A 23,681-nucleotide genomic window follows, 5' to 3' on the forward strand; every position below is an offset into this window, starting at 1 on the left:
CACAGGCACAAAGGGAAAGAGCTCTCCTTTTGCATTCGCATCAGCTATCTTGTTCATTTCAAGTATTTATATTATTTACTTCATTCGCCAGTCACTTTTTACAGTAAATGGAAGTCTCAAAGACTTGACAAAAAACAAACACAGACTATAAAAACAACTGAAAACCAGCAAACAACAACAACAACATGCAAACAACACAAGAGACATGAAATAGCTCACATTTCCTCTACAAAGAAAATAACAACAACAATAAAAATCCTAAAGGAAGGTAAGAACAAACGTAAAACCACAAATTAACCCAAAAAGTGCCCCTGCCCCCCTTACCACCGAAACAACATTACTGAAACGTTTATTTGTGAGCTTAAGCTATAAATCAAAGGGCCCTGGGTTCAGCTTTCACCTCCGCCATGCACTCGCCAACCCTGTGTAAATTACAATTCCTCAGCCTCCATTTCCTTCCCAGCATCTCCTATGGGGTAACCATGATCAGCTTCACAACCCTTGCTATCAGAATTACATGAAGTGTTATATAAATGGAAATTCAACCGTTGTGACATTTTGAGCGACTGCACACATAAAGCCCACAAGAAACTTTGTGTGCTGCCCTCGTATTCTCAGGGCATACTTACCTTAATTTTCTTCCTTCGTAGCTGGGGAAGGTGGAAAAATTCGGTTCAGTTCACACTTTACTTCACTCAATTCTCTTAAAACACTTGGCGAAACGATACGCAAACTGAAACACAGCTGTCTTCAAAATTTGCAGTTCTCAGAATTTAACGCAGACTTTAGGGGACAGTGCATAAATTTAATAAATAATAATAATTTTTAAAAAACGTATTTTGGTGAAAACAAAAATGCATTACAGTGAGGGGGAAACTGCTTGCAAAAAAATGTATTACAATAGCTAAAACTGCATACAAACTGTGCATGTCAGGATAAGTGAGCACTAAAATCCTGGTGAATTTCCACGAGGAATTCTAAATCAATCAATCAATCAATCATACTGTTGCAGAAATGTGGTGAACCAAAACATGGAGGATGCAGCAAGCTTCATTTCTCCTGCTACAGAGACCAGGGTCCAAACCAATGCATTCAAATTGGAGGTTTTTATGCAGAGGTTGGGTGGACATCTGTCCTGGATGCTTTAGTTGAGATTCCTGCATTACAGAGAGTTGGACTAGATGACCCTTGGGGTCCCTTCCAACTCTACGATTCTATGATTCTTTCATCAGATTTTGTGGGCTCCTCCAGGCAATCTGTTTGGTGAATCACAGCAGGAGAAAACAAGCTTGGTCCCTCTTCCATGTGACAGCCCTTGAGATATTTGAAGACGGCTATCATATCTCTTCTCAGTCTACTATTTACCAGGCTAAACATACCCAGCTCCCTCAACCATTCCTCATAAGGCTTGGTTTCCACACCCTTTATCCATTTTGGTTGTCCTCCTCTGCACACGTTCCAGCTTGTCAATGTCCTTCTTAAATTGTGGTGCCCAGAAACGGAGACTCCTTATGGCGGGAAGCCCTCAGATGACTGTAGCAGTTACCAATTCCAACAGTCAAGTGACCCTATTTCAAACTGGTCTTAGCACCACCATGCTCCTTCCTCGGCCAGCACCTGGCTTCTTCGTGCAATTGGAACAAGAGGAAGAAGGTACAATGAAATTGCAGTGAACAGCAATTTCCTTGTTCCTCTCTGGTGGTGCCCAAATCCAAGAAGGTGGCAGGCCCTGTCCGTGGGAAGGTGAACAAACAGGTAACTGCAGTAGCTGCTGGAAACATCAGCTGCTACTGTCAAAGAGAGCCTTCCCACAGTACACTAACCAATTAAATAAGTTTTTAGTCAAATTTACTGCTTTAGTTTCAACTCTTAATTATGCGGCACACACTTAGCTAAACAAACTAGAAATTGATCTTAAGAATCATCTTAAAGCACATTGCTTGAAAAGATGTAGACAGTTAATTCAAAACAGTGTCAAGAATAAACTCGCTCGTGGATCAGAGCCAATAATAAATTTTCACATGGAAATAAGCCACTTCTCAAGGTTTGTAAATTTGCTTGGTTAACCAGATCAGCAAGTTTAGTCCCTTCCACTTTGATTGCGTTTTTTAAAATTCAGAACAGAAAGCTATATGGTTTGTAGCTTTGTAAAGTTTGTTAACAGTTCTGTGCATTTTCCAAATCCAAAGCAATAACAGCATTTGGCAAAAGAGATAATGAAGTTAGAGAAAACATATACACTTAAACAGAAGGCCATTCAGCCTGCCTGCACTGTGTGCTGAAAAAGACTGAGGTAGAAGAGATCATATCTTTAATGGATTCCAACTGAAATTCACAAATGCAATGAGAGACAGACATAAAACGAGGAAGTTATACCGCTGTTCCAACAAATCAGTTCTTTGTCTGGAGATCTCAATCTCATGTGTGTTATTATTTGCACACAAACACCTTTGCGTCAAATGAACCCCACTCACTTTTTACTCTCTACCAGATATGAATCCCTATGCTTCATACAAAACAGGACTTTTGTTCTTCGGTGAATCAGTGCAATACATTCCCAGTAAAGTTGCCAAGTACTTACCACGCTGCCATCACAGAAATAACTTGGTGTATGTTTTTGGGAGAACAGTACTAGCGATCTGTCCAGCACAACTGCTGCATTAAAACATGTCGCCCTTGTAACTTTACCACGTTACACAAAGCAGAACATGAAGTAAGCCAAGCAGTTTAACTTGAAAGTTTACACTAGGTCTTGTAACCAAACAGGAAAAGGAAGCTTTACCAAAATAGAGAGCGTATGTGTGCAGGAAACAACTCTGCGTTTTTGGCTTGATATTTTTTGTTAGCAAAATTTATTGTTCAGCAGAAAGGCCAGTGTGTGGTGGCGGAGGGCAAAATAGCCCAAATCCGAGGGCACAAATAGTGCCAACCCTCACCGGGAGTGTTGAGGAGACAGGTATATACAAAGTTCCCCAATAAAAGCACCCGTCAATGGAACTCAATATGGACACCACTCGTCAGCATTCTCCAAGATGCATAGGGTCACAGAAATTAAGCTGGAATCTGCAATGTGTGCAAGCTGCAGTAATTTGTGCCAGTTTGGGAAGGGACAAGGAGCAATGCTGGCAAGGAAACCACTGGTAATTTGGGTCAGCCAATTTCTAGCTGCTGAGATTTCAGCAGGCACTGCCAGGGCACATGCAAACACTGTCATAAGACCCAGAGACCATATATATATATATATATATATATATATATATATATATATATATATATATATATATACGCAAAACCGAATGCTTAGTTTTTCAAGGGAGCTGGATTCTGCACCGTACCTCATTCTAAGCTATTTTTCTGGGCACCCACACAGAATTCTGCCATTCCCACACAAAGTCCACATCTTTTAGAATTGAGGCACCAACCAGCCCTCATCTTGTTTTTGCACATATGCACACCATCTCTTTAAGTGTGTTGTTAAATATGAGTTGATTTATTATCAACCCAGTCAGATGGGTGGGGTTAGTTGAGAGTCCAGCACTGCAGCAGGTTGGATTTGATTAACCTTGGGGTCCCTTCCAACTCCATAATTCCATGATTCTACTATCCCCCCTCCCCCAGCACCTTTCCAGTTTCCCATTTATCTGTTAAGCTCTGATACTTTCATTTCTGCCACTCTAGTGATGTGGTGAAAGATGAGCAATCCACATTTATTATATTGCTGCAGGGGGGAAAAACGTCACACTCACTCCATGCCTGCCAATCTTGCTCTCTAGGTCATAATTATGAAGCCCACCCAGAGACTCCTGTGTTCAACAGATCAATGGAATGGCATGTGCAAAGAACAGAAAATCCATATGGTGGGTTGGCCACACATTTGAATTGCGCTAGCACAAGTGTGACTCTACCTCTTTGTTTTGAGCAGGAACCTGCAGCTGTCTTACGTGCAAGTGGTTAAGACTAGAATAAAACAGATGGGAGTCCAGAGAATAAGGAAACTGGTAATACTTCAGAGAGAGGGTAAACAGAACAAAACAGTGTAAGACAGGAGGACAAATCAACTGAGAGCACTGTCATTCTTAGATCAGGTCTTCAAAAGAGGGAAACTCAATCAGAACCAGTCAGAGGCGCCAGCTTGCGGAGGCAATGGGGGGGGGGACCAACACTGCGCGTGTGATGTCATGGCGTTGGGAGGAGCTGGGGGTGGAGCCAAATGTGGCGGCCACACGCCTAAATGGCCAGCAGCTTCTCCTCCGCCTCCTCTTAGCACCGCCACTGGTGGGAGGCTGCTCTGACACCATGCTGGGCTCCACTCTTTGGCACCATGCTTTTGGAACATGGGGCCCCCTAGTCCCTACCCCCCAAAATATAGGGGCCCCCAAAAGGGCTTGGCCCCCAGGAGCCGGCGCCCCCTGGAACCAGTTTACTTTCCAATTCTTCCAAATGTCATATCCCAAAAGTCTTCGCCACCGACTACTGAATCCCAACTGACTCGAACCTCCAGCCAATCAGTCTGCTGCCAGCTGGACCAAAAACAGAACTAACCCCTTACGTCACACACTAGCACAAGTTACCAGGGAGGTGTTGTGTTATGTACTGAGTTGAATAGGATCCAAACTGCAGCAGTCTGATTGGTCCTAGAACAATAGGATTGAGATTGCAGCAGTCTGATTGGTCCCAGAACAATAGGATTGAGATTGCAGCAGTCTGATTGGTCTGCAGGAGCCACCCAATCCAGCTCCAGGTGGAAGTGAATCCACACTCTGATTGGCATACAGGAGTATCCCGGAATTAGCCAATCACGTGGGGCCCATTGTGTAAATAGTGTATATAAAGCAAACGTTTTGGGGGAACTACATTCCTCACTACTATGAGCTGAATAAAGAGCATGAAAGTCACACTGGACTCCGAGTATCTTTCATGTTGTAAGGAGAGTTTAAAGGTAAAGGGACCCCTGACCATTAGGTTCAGTCGCGGACGACTCTGGGGTTGTGGCGCTCATCTCACTTTACTGGCCGAGGTAGCCGACGTACAGCTTCCGGGTCATGTGGCCAGCATGACTAAGCCGCTTCTGGCGAACCAGAGCAGCGCACGGAAACGCCATTTACATTCCCGCCAGAGGGGTAACCATTTATCTACTTACACTTTGATGTGCTTTCGAACTGCTAGGTTGGCAGGAGCAGACACCGAGCAACGGGAGCTCACCCCATCACGGGGATTCAAACCGCTGACCTTCTGATCGGCAAGCCCTAGGCTCTGTGGTTTAACCCACAGCGCCACCCGCGTCCTTCTCCTTATTCCCCCACCCTGGGTTAGCATAAGACAAATGCAAGTTTTTGCTGAATACAGCAAGGAAACAAAAAAGAAGGGCAGCGCACCCCAAACCGAGGAACACTTGAAAGCACAGCAAAAATGAAAAGGCTTGCTTACTTCTCAGGAGTCATAGCTTGGGCTTCCAAGCTCAGGCAGCCAGCACCATTAAAAAAAACCCACCCCTACTCATTTCTGCCTGTTTCACATGAACAATGTTCACATGCATGCAGACAGTATAATGTTTTTACCGTGCTTGACAGAGCACTTTTGAAAGCATTCACTGCATCCACCTGTGGCGCAAGGTAAGCGTCCCGCATCATGGTGTAGCAGGTATTCACAATGACCAATTCTGATACCACGGTGCTTCTTTGCTGCCACTCCAAAAGCAGCAGCAAGGCTGCTTTGTAGGCAAAGGAAAAAGTGTGAGACCCTCTGACACTTCCTCTAATATGGGAACACCCCTCTAAAACATTACTATTATTATTTATTAAATCTGTATACTGCCCTCCATCCACAGACCTCAAGGTGGTTCACAACTTAAAAGACACAAGATTAACCCCCCCACACACAAAATACATAATAAAAACAAACCAATAACCCTCTCCCCTCCACAACACATTTAAATATTAAAATTTCTCCCATTCCCCAGAAGATATCGAAAACAACTTTCAGAACCCTTCCACCTACTTAACGAGGATCACTGGCCAAAATATTTGGCCCAGGACTAGGGGCTATAGCTCAGCTGTTGCATGAAGAAGGTCCCAAGTTCAACCCAGTTAGGGAAGGTGTGGGGATCCTTCAGCTCTCCTGCTGCTCCTGTACTACAACTCCCATCGGCCCCAGCGATCATGGCCAATGTCAAGGGATGGTGGGTGTTGTAGTTCTGCAACACCTGGAGGCCAACAGATTATTCACACCTGAGTTAGAAGGATCAGAGAGCAGGGGATGTGAAAGGAACGTCTACACCAGGGGCCCCCAACCTGCAGCCCATGGGCTGGAAGCGGCCCACGGAGGCCGTTTAAATGGCCCATGAGCCGCTCGCTCGGTGAGTCCCTGCGTGCTGCACTAAACCGGCGCAGCACGGCACCGGGACTCTCTTCCGCAGCTCCAGAAATTGCTTCTGCGCATGCCCAGGTGCCGGAAATCGCTTCTGCGCATGCCCAGACACCGGAAATCGCTTCTGCGCAGGCACAATTTTTGGCGTCTGGGCATGCACAGAAGCGATTTCCAGTGTCACGCTGCGCCAGCCCATGGAGGATCTCTGCGGGAGTGATCTGGCCCATGCCTAGTAAGCCTTGCCGACCCCTGCTCTACACCGAGGTGCTAGGGAGCCACTGCCAGTGAAAGAAGACTGTGCTGGGCTACAAAGATGAGGGATGATGGGAATTGTACTCAAAAAACTGCTAGAAACCCAAGTGTGGGAAACGCTGATAGATAAACAGCATGACCAGGTACACGCTGCAAAGTGAAACTAGGATCCAGACCTCTCAACCGTGGGTGGCCTTTCAGGTTTACTTCTTTAGCAACCTGAGATGTTCTATCTCCTTTCGGTTACTGCATGGCAGCCTTATAAACTCTTCCTGTTGTTATACTTGAAATCTGCAAGGCAGAGGCTGGGTGGGGTTGGGGGAAGTGCTGCATTTAGAACTGTGCTAAAGAGAAGTGAAATGTAAAAATGACCTAATTTACAGCTGCAAATATTTTTGTTCTGTCTCACTGAGCCTAGTAGCTTGAGGTGAAAGGGACTTTCCTAAATCACTGCCAGATCTTAAAAATCACAGTCCGTACTTTCCCTTAGCTTTTGACCCAGTGGTTCAGAAAGCTCCTCCATGATCACCTGTCTCTTCATTTGAGAATCAATTCAGAAAGTCCAGTTGGCCCTTCCAAATTTACTTCTGCACTGGATAATAATAATAATAATAATAATAATAATAATAATAATAATAATTTTATTTATACCCCGCCCATCTGGCTGGGTCTCCCTGGCCAGTCTGGGCGGCCTCCAACAAATACTAAAATACAATACAAAGTCCCCTTTGGAACCCCTCAATTGTCCCAATGTCAGTTTCTGTTCCGCAGGGGGGCGGGATTTACTTACTGGCTGCAGAAGAAATAATAAAGCTGTGCTATGTCACTAAAAAAAAGGAAAGGAAGATAACTAATGGAATGAAAAGTAGGAATTTGTGAGGATGTTTGGAGCTTTGAGAGTTAAAGAAGCTCAACAGTTTGCTCCTCCCACAGGGATGAGGATGTGTCACAACATCCGGGTTATCTGCTGTATGCAATGCCTTTGTGATTTATGTGACGCACCGTTTATTTCTTGTTCAGTCCTGCCTTCACCTTTGAGCGGACAAGTCCTACTTTCACTTTTGAGAGGATTGGAGAGACCGGAGATGGCTTCCCAATCTCCGGGAAAGCTCTGTGATTTATATGCTTGTAAATAAAGCTTACTTGCTTTAATCAAGCCAGATGTTGTGGGAGTTTAATTGCTGGCACGAAAGGTTTGAAGAAACACTCTGCTACAGCACTGGAGAGGCAGGAGAACGCAGCGGAAGCGTTGCTGGACACCACTCCAAGTGCTAAACTGGTTTTAAGGCTTTTCCAGTTAAAACCAAAAGCCCAAAGAATTAAATAATTGTCGACTCCCCCGGCATGAACAGAAACTGACACTGGAGCAACTGCAGGGCTATTCAATGAGCAATTTGCTAACTTTCTCCATCCATGATATTCCTTAAATGGGGTGAACCTATATGGAGAGAGAAAACAAGCCCTTGAAAGTGCGTTGCATCTCCACAGCAGACAAGCTTGTGCTGCAATTGTATTTTATTACAAAAAGCTGCCACAAATCAGGTTCCCTTCCCCAAAAGAAACCCACAGGAAGGCAACACAGAAAAAACTGCAGCAATGAGCTGACAACGACATCATTAGACCGTTCTGTAAGAAATATGTACACAAAAGATGACTATTCAGAGAACGGTCCTTGGCGTTTGCAAACCAAGACTGAGTTTGACAAGCACCAACTGCAGCTTGGGTGGAAAATAGTTTACTGGTTTACATTAGCTCCTGTCTTTAAAATGTTTGGGTTTTTTTTAATTAATGCATGCTATTTAGGTTTTGCTCTTTTAACCTTTTCTTTAAACAACCATGACAGCATGTATACAGATTATTGGAGCCCTTGGATCCAGCATGAGAACAAGCTGAATAAAACTGCAAACAGTTGCATACCAACATAAAGGACAGGGCATGAAAGCTGTCTCACGATAATTTTGTTTAAACTTGCTAGAGTCGGCCATTTGCATTTTCTCCCAATTGACTTTAAATGAGGCACACCACTCCAAGTCAAAACTTTCTTGGTATTTAAGCTAGGCTCTGAGGTACTTTTTTGTCCACTGCAATAAGTTTATTAACAATGCAATAAGCAGTTGACATCAAAAGAGAAAAAATATCAAAAGTTTCAGTTTTCACAGCTGGGCCGGCACTGCAGTTAGACAGTCAGATGACTTCCCTCAGGCAGCCTGATGCTGGGGGTTAAGTGACAAGAGCCTCTAGCTATACCTCTGCCATTATTCCAAATTTAGTGCTTAAATTGTAGTTTATGGTTTTTTATGGTAGTTCTGCACTTATGATACTATTTTCCATTTAAATACATGTCAATTTTTTTCAAATAACCAGGAAGATAAATTTCTTCATCTTTTTATATAGTACGTCTTTGGGGGAAAATTTTTTTTTAAAGCAGAAGTAGAGGCATAACTTTAGTTTAACTTCTGGAGGTACTAGTAATATTAAAAAGAGGTTAACTTCTTCCTGTAGGGTATCTGTTCCTGATTCCTTACCTCACAGAAACCACTACAGCAATCCAATTTAATCATCCCAGGGTCAGACATTTTAGAGATGTCTAACAGATGGCTGTTCTTCAGTAAAATCCAATCTTTCAACCAGCATAAACATGATGCTTCAAAATATAATTGTAGGTCAGGGAGAGCAAAACCACCTCTCTCTTGGGTGTTGCATTTCTCCAACACTATCCTAACAACAAAACATCTGGCTTTTATAAGTGGATTTGTTGCACCCTAGCAACAAAGCACTTTAATCTACTTCAACTGCTCACACATAAAGTTCTGTTATGCTCTTGAATCCCTCCCGCAAAATAATGATAGTCTGGATGTTGCCCATTAACAATTAGCACATGGACAGGTCACCTAGTTTCAGTCTTCCCCTCTATGATGAGACGTGTTGTATTTGTACAAGAATTATAGTAATTGTTTCTAAATTTGCATGTATACATATGTGGATTGTATGCAAATCTCTTTATCTTTTGTGGCAGTGTTTATGTGGCCACCCTGCCTGTCAGTTAGAACGTTCTTCAAGAATTCTGATCATTAGCGGCTGCCACATGATGGTCTCATCATAGTACCAGGGCAGACACTGTATAGTAGATCCTGCTTTCAATACTATTTTTACCTACAAACCTTTTGGGGTGGGCTTCTGCTTTCTTTCCAACAATGCATGCCCCATATACTTCCTGCTGAAATCTTGTAACTGCCCTCATCTCAGGCCTTTTTATCTTCCACAGAGGCCAGTCTTACTTCTCTCACACACACACTGTAATTTCCAAAATCAGCCTGGCTCATTTCTTGCACCGCTGCTGTCTCAAACCTGTCTTGTTCTTGGACTTGAGACGGGCCATATGGAAATGTTTATTTTATATATGTTGTACAATGTCTCAAGCACTCCCACCCCCAGTCCTTTCATGCTTTTAAACGAAATATTTTAGCCATATTGGAAGAGGTCAAATGCATTTCCACATAATGCCGCAACTGTGACTTGGCATTTGCTATGCGTTGTCTAATCTGTGGATGTGCAGTGAGTTGACTCTGCTTTGGGAGACTTCATTGTGTGCGTGAAAAGTGGCACATTATTGCTCTCCATATGGCCTATAAATTGTTTCATTGCTGCTCACCGTGGGGTCTGGGCTCATTATACATACCACCATTTATTGTGAGAGCATTTTCAGGCACCCACTGAGTTAAAGTGTTATAACAACACTGTTGACGTGTAATAAAAAATCAGACTTGCTATCAGCTCTTTCAATCACAGGGGTAGAGAGAGGACAGCTGATCTTGAACAAGAAACATACGGATTTTAGTTCATGCTACTAGTTTGAAGTGGAGAATTATCCTTAAGTTGTGCGAAACTTTCCCCTGAGATGGTCTTCCTTCAAAGCAGTTGGTTCCAGAATGGGAGTTGAACAACTGTTCTGGCTTCTTCTCTCTCACCTGGTTGGAGGTTTAAGCCCAGTGGTTTGGTTAGAATACCTTAGTTTGGGCTCATTTATATATCCTGGGCTAGACCCAAAGCTGTCTGTTACACTTCTGCAGGTCAGCTGACTGTTGCGAAGTCACCTGATACTTTGGCAAATAGGTGTCCCACATTATACTTTGTTAGATAAGTCCTGAAGTTGTGCTTTGAATACCAACCCAAATGCTTCCTCCAGGACATCTTGTAAACACTCAGTAGACACAGAATGACAGGATTTTTTGTTGGCAAGCAGAGACCTGAGCAAATGAGTCCGGACATAGCTCAGAATTACAGGCAAATAAGATGTTGGAAAATAAGGCTTATAATGTTTGCTAACATGCTTTGGTACAACACTACTTTTATTTTTAATTGGTCATCTCTACTGCTCTTAGTTTTCCTGTAAACACTTGATACCTTTACACAAATGGAGAGGAACGGTCCACTCAGGAGTGAAGTACTTTTAAGTACCATTGACTTCACTTAACTCTTCCACTAAAATCAATAATACTTTAAAACGCTTGACTTTTATTTTATTTTGCTCCCACCCATAGTTTCTGAGAGCTCAATATGAAATAGCATGCAGTTCTGAGAGAGCTGAGGTTCACTCTTGTTATCCCGGTACTCAAAAACTAAAATACAAAAAAGTGATTTATGAGGTAAATCTTTTCAAAGCTCCTGAAGTACATTGACCTTTTATGAAAAAGTTAGGATGAAGTAGGATCTCAAGGACTACTTCAAGCTTGGGGTCTCTTCCAACTTTACGATTCTTTGATATGCCACCTTTATCTTCCGATGATCTCAAGATGGTGTCCATGATCCTTCTCCTCCCCATTTCATCCTCACAACAACTCTGTGAGGTAGGTTAGGCTGAGAGATGGTGACCGGCCCAAGGTCACGCAGTGAGCTTCATGCTTGAGTGGGGATTCGACCAGCCGCAGAGTTCTCAACATGAACTTTTGACCGGCCTGCCAGCACCTTCCTGCTTCCTTTTCTAGGGGCAACTAAAAGGCTAGATTCAGAAAAAGGGGACTCAGGTGAGCTTCCATTTCGAAGGCAAGGTGGAGCTGGGGAATTATTGCTGACCGCCCCCTCCCACTGCCTCCCCATTGCTTTGATTCAGAGTTCTGCCTTCCCTTCAGAAACTAAACTAGAAAGCATTCATCTGCTGTGATGAAAGAACACTCCAAAGGCAATCAGGTGTTGATACAGACTTCCTGCTCCCCATCAGTAAAGCTTGCAAGCCTGCATTTCAGCTTTTGAAGATAATGCTTAAAAACACCCCATCTGCTAGCTGGGGAGGGTGGGTAGCAGCTTTCTGAGTTCAGCTGATGACATTCCTGAGGCCCAGTCAGCAGCAATGCACCATCCAATGGCAAACTTTGATTATCCTCCTGCTTTCTCAGAAGCAGGCCTCAGGAAGATTCGACTGAAATCACATAGGCATTAAATCACCATAGTCATTTCCATCTTACCTAAAAGGGAATTCGATTAGCTGAGGAACATCCCAGCCCCTGGAAATTCAACCCAAACTGAAGCCTTAATTAATTTGCCGTTCAACCTCATGCAGTGAAGGTGTCAAATATAATTGGTTTGTTATCATCTGAGAGATGCTCTTTTTGGTCTGAGCAAAACCATCTCCCTGCAGTACAAACAGTATAAAAAATCAAAGAAAGCCCGCACCCCTTCCTCCTGCCAGTCATGTGCTGCATACGCAATTTTGGGCACTTAATGGCTTAATAGATGAAACACTGACCTCCAAGATCCTTTTTCCAAATCCAGCTTGCAGTCCCAAGACAGGCAGCAGAATTGGGTTATGGAGCATTGGAGATGGAAAGGGAGGGGGGGGGGCTTTCCTAACACAACGTCAGCGTTTTTATTTATCTTTCTGCTGCAGGTCTTTTTGCCTTCCGTCTTTAATGTTTCCCTCTTTCCCTTACTTGCCCACGTCAGCCCGTTGTGGGTTAGGGTTCACTTTCTTCTTAAACCCGGACGACGGTCGTTATTTACTTAACCCATCCGCACCAGAAAATGAGTCCATTTCGGGACACTCTTGTGGGACAGCGGACAAGCGTGCAAACAAAACCAGCTTGCCTCGCACCACAGCTAAGTGCATTTTAGCCCACTTCAGCGCCACTGCACAGCAAAGAGTGAACTCCTAATATTGTCGTCTAGCCAGGGAAGACTCTCAGACATTACTCAAGCACCAAAACATTACAACTCTCCCAAGCAAGGCAAAGGAGCCACTGAGGAATCATAAGGCTGTTACTTCAGTTTCCGTCTCCGGGTCTTATTACAAAAAGTCATAGTGCATCTGACCTATAAGCATCAAAAAAGAACGATGGAAATATTACTTGCCTCCAATACATAGCAGGGAGTTTTGTTTGTTTTAAAAACAAAATAAAAAAATAAAAAAATCCTTCCAGTAGCACCTTAGAGACCAACTAAGTTTGTTCTTGGTATGAGCTTTCGTGTGCATGCCTAATTTCACTCTTCGCCAGGGGAACTGGTTTAGTCTATAAAGAAAACATACTAAATCATATTTAAGGATCTGGTGACTTCTGTTTCAGTGTATCTGAAGAAGTGTGCATGCACACGAAAGCTCATACCAAGAACAAACTCAGTTGGTCTCTAAGGTGCTACTGGAAAGAATTTTCTATTTTGTTTCGACTATGGCAGACCAACACGGCTACCCACCTGTAACTGATACTAAATCATAACATCCTTAATTCAAAATATCTTTTGATATTTTTACTTGCCGTATTTTTTCGTGTATAAGCCGCACCCATGTATAAGACAACCCCTATTTTTTCAAACCCAAAATTAAGAAATTAAGTTGTTTAGCTTTTGGGGGGGGCTGGGGGAGGTGACTTCCGCCAATCGCTCACCCGCCTACCCACCACTGGCGATCACACACCTCGCCGCAGCCACCAATTGTCTGTCCGCTCGCCACCACCAACAGCCCACCCGCCTCCTTGCTGCAGCCGCCAATCGCCTGCCCAATTGCCACAGCCACAGCCAATCACCAGCAGGCCTTGCCGCAGCCACCAATCACACGCCCAACCGCCGCTGCCAATCTCCTGCTTGCTGCTGCCATTAATCGCACCCCCCCTGCATTCACTATTTGTGTATAAGACAACAGCCAATTTTTGCCTATTTTTTCTTTTAAGCAAAGAGCATCGTCTTATACACAGAAAAATACGGTATTTTAAATATTTTTAAGTATTATTATTTCAAGTATTATTAAATCCTGGGCTCCACAATTTAAGAAGGACGTTTACATGTTGGAACATGTGCAGAAGAAAGAGACCAAGATGACCAAGGGTCTGGAAACCAAGCCTTATGAAGAACGGTTGAAGGAGCTGGGTATGTTTAGCCTGGAAAAGAGGGGACTGGCTTACCCCTCTATTTTGAAATACTGTATGCCTTTTCCTTCGTGGGAGAAAACTGCTTCCATGTAGGATAAACCCTTTCACTCTTGCACATATTTTGTAACAAAAAGCCGCTGTCTTTTTGCAGATTTGTCCCCTGTGAAACTGTCAGTGTCTCTGCATGCAAAACACATATGAATGCATATGCATTTAAAATAAATTAATAATGATAATAATCCATGAGGTCATATGGGAAAATAATCCTGCTGAGTTTCTACACCAAAACATGGAGAAAATAAAGATTAAGCCAAGGTGATCCTTTTTAATGTAGCTAACGGCCCAGGTTGCTACACAAGAGAAATTGCTGGCTGACCTACTGCTCTAATTAGGCTAGCAGACATTTTGACGTTTATGTTGTTGAAAGGAGACAATGTTAATAGCTGGAGGGGAGGCTGTCAGTGCCTCTAACAATCACAGCATCGCTGGCATTGCATGCTGTGGCCTTTATACATTCAAGGTACTTACATAAACCCTGATTTCTTTTTATTTCTTTTTTTTTAAAACGGGCAGATGACTTGTTCTGTAGATGCACATTTTATGAAACTACTGCCTTTTGGCCAGCTTGCACCCAATATTTTTTTTTTAAAAGATTTTATTATTTTCCATATGCATATATAAAGAGAACAAAACATACACCAATACACTAAAAATACAAAATACAATAAACAATAAACAAATCAAACAAAAACACAATAAACATAAGAAAAAACAACACATGCAAACCTATCTAAGCTCTTATCTTTATCTCGTTCTTATTCTATCTTCTACGCATGGGGGACTTCCCCCACACCCTCCACTGCATTGTTAATTCAAATATACTTTGGGTAGCTATATATCTACTTTCATAACTATTAACCATCTTATTTATCCTCAGATTTCTTTTCTTAAGACATAGTTCTTAATCTAATCTCAAAATCTTCGGACATTCTTATTAATATCTTATACTACAAAATTCTTACTAAAACATCCATTTAAATTTATCTAGCTAAAGCCTAGTTGACAACTAACTCTGCTCAGATATTCAATTTTACACCATTAATTAAATAGTCCTTAAATTTCTTCCACTCCTTCGTCACCTTCTCCTCCCTCTGGTCTCGGATTCTCGCGGTCAGTTCAGCAAGCTCCATAAAGTCCATTAACTTCATCTGCCATTCTTCCACCGTTGGAATCTCTTCACCCTTCCAGTTTTTTGCCAATAATATTCTAGCTGCTGTTGTGGCATACATAAAAAATACTCTATCTTGACTGGGTATCTGTTCATTGGTCATGCTCAAGAGGAAAGCCTCCGGTTTCTTACTAAAGGTAATTTTCATTACCTTTTTGAGTTCATTATAAATCTTATCCCAGAACGCTTTAACCCTTGGGCATGTCCACCACATATGGTAAAAGGTACCTTCCACTGATTTGCATTTCCAGCACAAGTTAGTCATTGACGGATTCATTTTAGCAATCTTAACTGGTGTTAAATACCATCTATATAACATTTTCATGATATTTTCTCTTAAATTATTACAAGCTGTAAATTTGATACCCTCCTTCCACAATTTTTCCCAGTCCTCCAACATAATGTTATGTCCCACATCCTTTCGCTTGCACCCAATATTAATTCCATTTCCCACTTGATACAGGCATTTGCTAATTTTAATCAATGCGTTTTGCAACTTAAGATAGAGCACTAGCAGCAGCAGCAGCAGCAGCAGCAGCAACAACAACAACAACAACACACAATAACGGCATGGTGTAATGAATCAGGTCATAGTTAGGGGCTGTTAAGAGACCCATGGAGTTTTAAGGGTTAATGGAATCCCCAGTTAGAGTGGCAGACACCCTTGGGAGGTGGGACATTCCGTGATTTAAAAGGAGGGAGCAGCCGTTAGAAGAGTGTGAGGGTGTGAGAGGGTTGGAGAGTGGTGACTGAAGAAAGGAGGGTGTGGGGTGAAGTGAGGTTTAGGTTAGGTTAGGAACGTTAAAGATGTGTTTATGTTTATGTTGATGAAGCGAAGAATATACACTGTTAACAAACTAAGCTTATGAACCTATACTGAAACCGCTATGCTCTGTACTAAATAAAGATCTCTTGTTTTTGAGCCAAGTCGTTGTTCTTTTGGTCCAGCAGGTTATATAAGCGCTGGAGGAGGGGAATTCGGGTAAAGGGCAAAACTAATCTTAAAGGCAATAGTTTGTGTCTTAGAGTTCCCTCAGGAGGGGCTAGTGGGCGAAAAACCTGGAATTGCCACAGAGTTGCTAAGAGGGCTTAGTCAACTGGTATAGTGAGGGGATCTAGCAAAGAGAGGCCCCGAACTATAGGCAAAGGAGAGGTTAAACCCCAAAGCCCAGAGCAGTGGAAATAACCGGCCACGGCCGCTGGACAGGAAAACTCCCGTTACTAAGAAATTCCCGGTTTATTAAATAAAGGGAAAGACAATAACAGACGGACCTCAAAGGGACAGGTGGGGTGCATGTCAATTCGACCCAGAACACCTGATTAAAAACAAGGGGAGAGTCTGAGGTGGAGGGTCGTCGCACATGGTTGCAGACTTTCTCTGCGGATACTGATAAGACTCGCTGGACAATATCAACTATACTGAGCCAGATGGACCAAGGTCTGACTAGCTATAAAGCTTCCTATGTTCCCTTATGATGTAGGCTCCTGCGTATGACTTGCCTTAAGCTTTTGAGAAAGAATGGGATGCACACATTTAAAGAGACTTAAAAAGGCAGAGAGAACCACATGTTCCAGGGCAGGAAGGAGAAGCACATTTCAAGGGCCTTCATTCTAATTGCCTGGCAAAAGGACAACTATGGGTCGCAGAGATCAACTTTCCCTCGACCTTGTCGTTTTTTGCCACTGTGTTGTGACTGTTAAACGCTCGCACTTTAATTAAGCAGAGTTTTACAGCTACTTTATCCTGGCATAAATCACTACATGGCGACACGGAGAGAGCCGGAGCCAGTTTGCACGAAAACATTTTTCATGCGCGGTTAACAGCCAAACTGTTTGCAAGCACGAAAGCTCCATAACAGATTTCTCTGCCACAAGCGAGGGCACACGGGCTCTCTCTCTCCTTGATTATATGAACGCAGCCCATTTCCAGATTTTCTAAAGGTTTTTTTTTTTTTTTGCAGCTCTACAGGAAGAGGAAGCCTACCCCCCCCTTGCAGGCTTATCTGCTTCCTGCCAGTGCCAAACAGCTTAGATTCTGGGCACACCCACAACATGCCTTTAAAGAACATTCCCAAGAATCCTGGGAACTGTAGTTCTCCCCTCACAGAGCTACAATTCACAGCACCTCTAATGAACAACAGTTCTCGAGATTATCTGGGGGAAGCAAAGTGCTTTAAACGAATGGTGGGCATGTATTGCCTGTCACCCAAGGCGACATTATGCATTTTTGTGTGCACCCGTCCCATAACTGTGCGCTTTTCGAACATGCTCAGTCTTTAAAAGCAGCCAAGATTAAGACAATTTGCAAACCATTTATTAGAACTGATGTCAAACATTGCACTGGGACAGAAATACCAGTAATGCACAGCTAACACACAATTTCACAAGGCGGTACTGTTAATTTTTCTACAGCAAGGAAAACAAATTTCTGCACCAACACGCACCCACCTCCCCCCCCAAAAAAGCCCTCTCGTCCCAGAATATGTTAAGGAAATGTATATATTCATCAGGGTCTATACATATCCCGGTTATGATTTTACCCATGTACAGTGGTGCCTCGCAAGACGAAATTAATTCGTTCCGCGAGTTGTTTCGTATTGCGAAAAATTCGTCTTGCAAAGCACGACCATAGGAATGCATAGGAATGCATAGGAATTTAATTCCCATAGGAATGCATTGAAATTTTTGTCTTGCAAAGCACGACCATAGAAAAATTCGTCTTGCGTGTCACCTAAAAATCGCAAAACCCTTTCGTCTAGCAAGTTTTTTGTTGTGTGAGGCATTCGTCTTGCGAGGTACCACTGTATTTAATTATAAAATGTTTTGGGAACCAGTACTGCTGATAAAGCAGGGTATAGCTATTATATAAAAAGAAAACAACAACAACACTTTTATTATTCAAACCCTGCCCATCTGGTTGGGTTTCCCCAGCCACTCTGGGTGGCTTACAGCACATATAAAAACATAGTAAAACGTCAAATATTTAAAACTTCCCAATATGGGGCTGCTTTCAGATGTCTTCTAAAAGTTGTGTTGTTCTTTATCTCCTTGACATCTGATGGGAGGGCGTTCCACAGGGAGGGAGCCACTGCTGAGAAGGCCCTCTGCTTGGTTCCTTGTAACTTCACTTTTCGCAAGCAAACAACACATGCATATATGCTTATTTGTCACAATGGTGAGCCTATGAAGTTTCCTTCCAGTGAGAATAATGTCAGCTCAGTACACACTTTCTACGCAGCATATTACAGGTTCAATCCCGGTGATCTCTATAGGTTGTGCTGGGAAAGAGCTCTGTTTTGGGGTGGTTCCAGACTGTCACTATTTTCAGGTGGAATTCGGTCACGTGCCTGAAACCACTTACAGGTTGATTTGGTGCCCTTGCGCAACAAATCTGCTATTCCACCCAAAACTGGACTCTGCGATAAGGCAAGTGACACGAAAATGCACTGCAAAGCGTGGGGTGATGACTGCTTCAACGCAACACACCATCTAACCTCCCCAGAAACAAATTGGAAGTAATGCTCAATGAACACCTTCCTACAAACGAATCTGGATGGGCACTCAGTTAACAGGTTGCCTGGAAGTGACCAAGGTCATCCACTCCAACCAGAACTATCTTAAAATATTTCAGAACCACAGGCCAACAACCAGGGAAGGAGGGAGGGAAATAAAGAGACTTGTATTGTAGATCCACCTGGAGGAGGAACTGGCAACCCACTCCAGTATCCCTGCCAAGAAAACTCCATGGACAAAGACAACAGGCATATAAAAGATATGACGACATCCTAGGCATCAGTGAACTAAAATGGACGGGAATGGGCGAATTCAGTTCAGATGACTATCATACTCAATATGCCAACAAGTTTGGAAAACTCAGCAGTGGCCAGAGGATTGGAGAAGATCAGTTTACATCCCAATCCCAAAGAAGGGCAGTGCCAAAGAATGCTCTAACTACCGCACAATTGCACTCATTTCACACGCTAGCAAGGTTATGCTTAAAATTCTACAAGGCAGGCTTAAGCAGTACGTGGACCGAGAACTCCCAGAAGTGCAAGCTGGATTTCGAAGGGGCAGAGGAACCAGAGACCAAATTGCAAACATGCGCTGGATTATGGAGAAAGCTAGAGAGTTCCAGAAAAACATCTACTTCTGCTTCATTGACTACGCAAAAGCATTTGACTGTGTCGACCACAGCAAACTATGGAAAGTTCTTAAAGAAATGGGAGTGCCTGATCACCTCATCCGTCTCCTGAGAAATCTGTATGTGGGACAAGAAGCTACAGTTAGAACTGGATATGGAATAACTGATTGGTTCAAAATTGGGAAAGGAGTACGACAAGGCTGTATATTGTCTCCCTGCTTATTTAACTTATATGCAGAATTCATCATGCGAAAGGCTGGGCTGGATGAATCCCAAACCGGAATTAAGATTGCCGGAAAAAATATCAACAACCTCAGATATGCTGATGATACAACCTTGATGGCAGAAAGTGAGGAGGAATTGAAGAACCTTTTAATGAGGGTGAAAGAGGAAAGCGCAAAATATGGTCTCAAGCTCAACATCAAAAAAACTAAGATCATGGCCACTGGTCCCATCACCTCCTGGCAAATAGAAGGGGAAGAAATGGAGGCAGTGAGAGATTTCACTTTCTTGGGTTCCATGATCACTGCAGATGGTGACAGCAGTCACGAAATTAGAAGACGCCTGCTTCTTGGGAGAAAAGCAATGACAAACCTAGACAGCATCTTAAAAAGCAAAGACATCACCTTGCCAACAAAGGTCCGTATAGTTAAAGCTATGGTTTTCCCAGTAGTAATGTACGGAAGTGAGAGCTGGACCATCAAGAAGGCTGATCGCCGAAGAATTGATGCTTTTGAATTATGGTGCTGGAGGAGACTCTTGAGAGTCCCATGGACTGCAAGAAGATCAAACCTATCCATTCTCAAGGAAATCGGCCCTGAGTGCTCACTAGAAGGACAGATCCTGAAGTTGAGGCTCCAGTACTTTGGCCACCTCATGAGAAGAGAAGACTCCCTGGAAAAGACCCTGATGTTGGGAAAGATGGAGGGCACAAGGAGAAGGGGACGACAAAGGATGAGATGGTTGGACAGTGTTCTCGAAGCTACTAACATGAGTTTGGCCAAACTGCGGGAGGCAGTGAAGGATAGGCGTGCCTGGCGTACTCTGGTCCATGGGGTCACGAAGAGTCGGACACGACTGAACGACTGAACAACAACAATTGTAGATCATCATGCCCACTGTCGAGACTTGAGCATCTTGAACATTGCACATGCAAAATTATGTATCTTATCTTAATCTGTCAAGCCCGTTTTCTCCCATTTGTCTGCACTGTCAGACATTCTGTGGGTTTAGTTTTAACACTGTCTGGCTAAAGGACAGAACGAGAAATGTGATGATGGAGATGACCTTTGCCGCAGCGATGAATTCTCGTTCCGGGGCTGAAAACGCTAGAATTGAAAAGGGTAGGAGGGCAAACCTTCTCCACAAAGTTAAAGCGAAGCCTCTGCACATGCCTGGATCCAGTTTGACAGGCACTGTCATTTTCAGAGGTAAAGAGAGGCCAATTTTACGCAGCAATTCTGTGTTTCTGTATCCATGAAGCTTGCAATCAAGCAGCAGAAGCCTCTGAAGCAGTCAGACCACTTTCTTTGTGGCTAATGGCATAAGCACCATAATCTGCATAACTCCAACAGCAAGGCCATGTTGCCATAGCAACAACTAAGTGATGGAGCTCCCCAGGAAAGGGTAGACATTTCTCCACCCCTCACCTGGTGGGATGCTAGGTCATCCTATAGGTCAAGGGGGCTAGTTTTTTAGGTGAGCTTATAACTGGGCTGGACGATGGACAGAGAGGCTTGACTTCCTCTGTGGGCCAAATCAAGCAGCAGCATCGGAGGAGGAGGAGGAGGAGGAGGAGGAGGAGTTTGGATTTGATATCCCGCTTTAACATTACCCTAAGGAGTCTCAAAGCAGCTAACATTCTCCTTTCCTTTCCTCCCCCTCAACAAACACTCTGTGAGGTGAGTGGGGCTGAGAGACTTCAGAGAAGTGTGACTAGCCCAAGGTCACCCAGCAGCTGCATGTGGAGGAGTGGAGACGCGAAGCCGGTTCCCCAGATTACGAGTCTACCGCTCTTATCCACTACACCACACTGGCTCTCTCTTATGCTCTATTCATACAGAAGTCTCCATTGACCTCCATTCTAAGGAAACTAAATCTGGTGTAATCACTGAAACCTCTTAAGTCTCTCACTGCTCAGGGACTGAGGTGCATGAAACAATAAGTCCAGGTGCCCAGCACCCATGGGAGCTCTGCCACTGCCCAATAAACAGGAACTGTGAACCCACCTACGTGTGACATGGACAAAGGAGGAGTCAGCTCACAGAGATCAAACTGTAGTAATGTCCATCATGATGCACACACCCCAACATGCAAGTAATGCAGAGGAGGAGGCAGCCACAGCAGCCACAATTAAGAGCTGTCTGTTAGGAATATAAGCAGCTGCTTTGTTCCAAGTAAGACCATTGGCCCATCTAGTTCAGTACTGTCTATACTGACTGCTAGCAGCTTCCAGGGACATTACTTGGGGGATTCCTGTGATTGAACCTGGGACCATCTGTACTCAAAGCATGCGCTCTACCTCTCAATTGCAGCCCTAAGCAATGCAATGGCAGGGGGTTGGACTAGATGACCCTCGGGGGTCCCTTCCAACTCAACAATGCTGTAATCCTATAACGAGTTTGGCCCTCACTGGTCCTCAATATGCATTTGGAGCAGGGGGAGGAGGCAGAAAAAGGTTATACAAACAGATAAACATAAATGGTCCATTTACTATTGGCAAAGTGGCCCAGGACTCAATAATTCCCAACACTGCTTGAAATTGCTTAATGTCAGATTTCATCATTTCACTTGCGGGAGTGGCACCGCTAGGGCAAACTAACTGCAAATCTCCTTTGCCAGGTTTGAAATTCATTTAACAGAGCCTTAACAGCACCACTGTAAAGAATCTGCAGCTAGTCAGTCATGCAGAATGTGTGAACACATATATATCCCTTTGTTGCTTCTGAGTTTCAGAATGCGTCCTAATTTCATTTCTGTAATTCACACTTATCTCAGGCCGCTGGTCTCACGCTTCTGCTTCCCCTTTGATTCACAATTTCGCAGCTGCTGCAGCTGTTAAACCAACTCCACTCTCCGCCAAAAAAAACACAACCCCGATAACAGATTCCCCCACCCACCTACCCGCCCCTGATCCAAATGAGTGGAGTCAGCTATGAAATATTAATCTGTCAGCATTCTACAAGCTACAACATTTCAGGAATGTATTCTTAATTATACATTTCCGCTCACATCTAGGAAATTAAACCCAGGACGAAGCACTAACTTTGAAGCAAAGGCTGTTTTCAGGCAAAATGGCATGTAGGGTGGTATTCGCAAGGATTTCCACTTGTGTAACAGGACTTCCCTCCCTCCTCCCCAAATCTCCTCCAGAAGGGAACCCCTAGAACAGATTTAGGGAGCATATGAGATGAGGAGAGGAAAGGGGAAGAATAATACGCTACACAAGCCGAAATCCTTACACTGATGGAACAGCCACCTGGTACTGATTTGGATACAACCCACAGACTGGAGCATGGGGTGGGCTGGATCATGCCCAACAGCCCTACCCCAACCTACACAGTTCCAGTCTTATATCTGAACAGACCTTGCATCTAGACAAGCATGCACATATACAGATATGTGTAGGGTCTGTTCAGACACTAGCCTGGATGTGCCAAGCAAGCAGGGCACGATCTTAGCAGGATGACACCCACCCAAACGCACCATGTTGTCTTCAAGTAACAAAGGGTAGCGCATTCATCCATTAATAAGTAACTAACAACTTTAGCATACGTTGATCTAATGTGTTTGAAATCCTGGTCAATAGTTATTGCCATTGTGGTTTTTTATTGCTCATGATTGTCCCCATTTTGCATTAAGAATTTAAGAAGAGCCTGCTGGATCAGGCCAACAGCCCATCTAGTCCAGCATCCCGTTTTTACAGTGGTCAACCAGATGCCTGTGGGAAACCCCGTAAGCAGGACCCGAGTGCAAGAGGGCTCTCTTCTCCTGTGGTTTCCAGAAACTGGCATTCAGAAGCTCTGCTGCCACCTCCAACAGTCAATGTTGGGGTAGCCATCATGAGCTGCATCCTCCATTAATTTGTCTCATCCTCTTTGAAAGCCTTCCCAATTTGGTGGCCATCACTGCCTCCACTCCTGTGGAGCAAGTTGCACAGTTTTAACTATGGACTGTGCAAAGAAGTACTTTTTAAAAACATCTGTCCTGGATCTTCCAATGGTCAAGATCACCAATTCACGGCCAAGATCACTGCAATTTTCTTCAAAGAAACCATAAGGACATAATATGAGCCTGCTGGATCAGGCCAATGGGCCATTTAGCCCAGCATCCTGTTCTC

General features: G+C 43.7%; 1 protein-coding gene across 11 annotated transcripts in view; it reads right to left on the bottom strand.

Annotated features, from left to right (window-relative positions):
- The window catches only part of EVL (Enah/Vasp-like), a 146,687-nt gene that overhangs the window by 77,519 nt on the left and 45,487 nt on the right, over nucleotides 1-23,681 (bottom strand). The window contains exon 1 of one of the 11 annotated variants that reach the window (XM_033139858.1): nucleotides 2,582-2,730. The exons of the other annotated variants lie outside the window; for them this stretch is intronic. Coding sequence (XP_032995749.1) covers nucleotides 2,582-2,592 — 11 coding nt within the window. The 5' untranslated portion in view covers nucleotides 2,593-2,730. Of the gene's footprint in view, nucleotides 1-2,581; nucleotides 2,731-23,681 lie in introns of those variants that run through there. 11 annotated transcript variants of the gene reach the window in all.

The sequence above is a fragment of the Lacerta agilis genome, chromosome 1 (assembly GCF_009819535.1).
Source record: "Lacerta agilis isolate rLacAgi1 chromosome 1, rLacAgi1.pri, whole genome shotgun sequence".
Lineage (NCBI taxonomy): Eukaryota > Metazoa > Chordata > Lepidosauria > Squamata > Lacertidae > Lacerta > Lacerta agilis.